Source organism: Canis aureus, chromosome 19, assembly GCF_053574225.1.
Source record: "Canis aureus isolate CA01 chromosome 19, VMU_Caureus_v.1.0, whole genome shotgun sequence".
NCBI lineage: Eukaryota > Metazoa > Chordata > Mammalia > Carnivora > Canidae > Canis > Canis aureus.
The window spans coordinates 48835293-48838671 of record NC_135629.1 but is presented as its reverse complement, the minus strand read 5'-3'; the positions used below and the strand labels follow the sequence as shown (position 1 = coordinate 48838671).

General features: G+C 42.1%; 1 protein-coding gene across 1 annotated transcript; it reads left to right on the top strand.

Annotated features, from left to right (window-relative positions):
- Positions 1–1705: 1705 nt before the first annotated feature.
- LOC144289343 (olfactory receptor 7A17-like) lies at positions 1706–2638 on the top strand. The gene has a single exon (XM_077857493.1). The coding sequence runs from the start codon at positions 1706–1708 to the stop codon at positions 2636–2638; it is 933 nt and encodes a 310-aa protein (XP_077713619.1).
- The last annotated feature ends 741 nt before the right edge of the window (positions 2639–3379 follow it).

The window sequence follows — 3379 nt, the reverse complement described above, 5'->3', positions numbered from 1 at the left end:
CGCAGCATCACTGATCAATCATTCGGTGTCCGTGAAGGTGACATAACCTGGGGTGGTTCGATTTCCCTGATCTTTGGCAATTGTTTCCACTTTCCACACATTTCTTCTCCCTTCCCTTATATTCCCACTTTCCCATGCTGGAAGACACCCACGCAGGAGTATGTGGTGCCAAGATAGATCTCGACTGCAGGTCCCTTAGACATGGTTGCTTCTGTGTGGGCCGGGCTCGGCTCTCGGAGACAACAGCCATCTGCAGATCCGGCGCCACGTTCAATCCCTTTTGCTTGTTATTATGGGGGGGGGTGTTCAACGGGTCAGATGTCTTGATAACATAACGTCATCCCTACATTTTCTTTTGGATACATTGCTTTTTGCTGCTTTATTATTCTGGGTATCAAGGAATATAACTGGGGTTTGAGTGTTGCCAGAACCAAGGACATTTGCTCCTCTTCCCCATCTCTAGGAACCACCTGAGCTTATTAGATCTTTCTCCCCATGTTCCTTCCTCAATGTTTTTGGAACTTATTTTTTTATGTTTCTTTAAATACTGGACACAAAATGATCACATTAAAATGGAGACCCATGGTGACATGCTCATAGGAGAAGTAACTCCTGGAATTTGGATGCATTTTTACATTTTTAGAGAAAGGACAATCTATGTGGACAGCTGGCCTTGTATCATTGCTTGCCTAATTATTATGATTGGAGGTGAGAATAGCCTAGTGGTGATTTTAAAACAATAAATGAATAAATGAAAAACAGACTGGTGAAGGGGAGTGGGAGATATGGTTTCCAGGTAAGAAATGAATGGGAATAAAAGATAGCCTAAGGAATATAGTCAGTGATACTATTATAGTGTTGGGTGGTGACAGATGGCAGCTCCAAATGTGGTGAGAGCAGAGTAATGTGTAAACTTGCTGAATCACTGTGTTGTGCACCCAAAACTAATGTAACATGGTGTGTCAACCACACTCATCTTTTAGAAATCAATTTTAAAGACTCAAGTCATTTTTCAGAGTTTTTGCATGGTTGTTCTCTCTGATAGGCAAACATTTCCCCAGGTAACCTTATGTCTCCTGCTGTCTCCTCCTGAAGCCTCTGTGTAAATGTGTGCTGGCCTACCTGAGCAAACAGCAAAAAATAGCACCTCCATGCACTCTTTACTTTTTCCCAGGTTTTTCTTCATAGCATCTGTTACCTTCTGTATTCTATTTGATCTTATATTTGTTTATCCTCTCCATCACTGAACTGATTTGCATTAAAAATATAAAACACGTGAGTACTTGGGGAAAAGGCCAAGTCTGGGATGCACAATCCTTTTCAGATCTCCTATGGGGGATCCTGACAGGAGACAAGTTCCATACAAAACCTATGGATATTGACTTTTTGATGCAAAATAAAAAAGTGGTAAATATCAGAAAGGGAGACAGAAAATGAAAGACTCCTAACTCTGGGAAACGAAGTAGGGGTGGTGGAAGGGGAGGTGGGCAGGGGGTGGGGGTGACTGGGTGACTGGCACTGAGGTGGGCACTGACGGGATGAGCACTGGGTGTTATTCTATATGTTGGCAAATTGAACACAAATAAAAAATAAATTTATTAAAAAACTAATAGAATATAAAAATTGTAGAATTTCAATGATATTTGTAATGTTCATTATTGAGAATATTATTCATATTTCTTCCCCTGGTAGTCACCTCCACCACATGGAACAAGGAAATTATACACAAATTTCAGCATTTCTTCTTCTGGGATTATCAGAGGAACCAGAACTGCAGCCCCTCCTATTTGGGCTTTTCCTCTCCATGTACCTCATCACTGTGTTTGGAAACCTGTTCATCATCCTGGCTGTCAGTTCTGACTCTCACCTCCACACCCCCATGTACTTCTTCTTGGCCAACCTGTCCTTTGTAGACATCTGTTTCACCTCCACCACTGTCCCCAAGATGCTTCAGAACATCCAGACTCAGAGCAAAGTCATCACCTATGAAGGTTGCATCACTCAGATATACTTTTTCCTACTCTTGGCTGGATTGGACAACTTTCTCCTGGCTGTGATGGCTTATGACAGGTTTCTGGCCATCTGTCACCCCCTGCACTATACAGTCATCATGAAACCCCAGCTATGTGTACTACTGGTTCTGGTGGCCTGGATGATGAGTGCCTTGAATTCCTTATTACAAAGCCTAATGGTGTTGTGGCTGTCCTTCTGTAGAGAGGTGAAAGTCTCCCACTTTTTCTGTGAGATCAATCAGGTGGTCCAACTTGCTTGTTCTGACAACTTTCTTAATGACAAGGTGATGCATTTTGCAGCTGGATTGTTGGGTGGTTCTTCCTTAGCTGGGATCCTTTACTCTTACTCTAAGATAGTCTCTTCGATACATAGAATCTCATCTGCTCAGGGAAAGTATAAAGCATTTTCCACTTGTGCATCTCACCTTTCTGTTGTCTCCTTATTTTATTGTACAATCCTGGGAGTGTACCTTAGCTCTGCTGCTCCCCAGAGCTCCCACTCAAGTGCAGTAGCCTCGGTGATGTACACAGTGGTCACACCTATGCTAAACCCCTTCATCTACAGCCTGAGGAACAGAGACATAAAGAGGGCTCTGAAAAGAATCATTGGGGCTCCAGTGATATAAGGGCCCATCATCCTGGGGCTGAAGAAGTGCGTATGATTGCAAGGCTCACAGCCTCTGAGCCAGGAATTTCCATTCTTTGATCAGGCTGTAAAAGTAGAACCTTCTCCTTCTATTTATTTCCTGAAATTTCTATGTGCTTGAATTCAATTTCTCCACACATATAAGGAACTCACTTTGTCTGTTTTCCTCTTTGTCTGTATCTTACATGGGACAAATAGGATTTGGAAGGCCAATTTTATTTCAAATGATTTATAGCATGTGATGTGAATTTTCTCTACATTTCCCAGAATAATAATAATTAATTGTATAGTTTTTATGGAAGAAACTACATTGACCACCAAGCCCTTCACATAACTTTATTGTAGAGGAGAATACAAAACCCCAATTTTCATCTTGAGTTTGCCAATCTTTTTCCATCACTACCTTCATTCCTCTTCTTGATAATGTGGACTTTAAATTTATTCCCTTTAAGTCTCAAGCTCCTGATAGGGATTCTCAGGCTAGGAGAGTCCAGGCACTCACCTGCATCCATGTACTTATGGACATTCCCATAGAAACTTCCTTGACCAGATCCTCTGCTGTGGCTGCAGCTGTACTGGCCCTTGGGTTCCTACTGTAATTTCAAGACATTCCTCAATAGCATGCATCAGAGAACTCTAACAAAACAAGATTTAGTATTTAGTAGTCATAGGACCTTTCTGCCTCTGGTCCTGTAGGGCAGAGGCAGAAAGGTATAGGGGG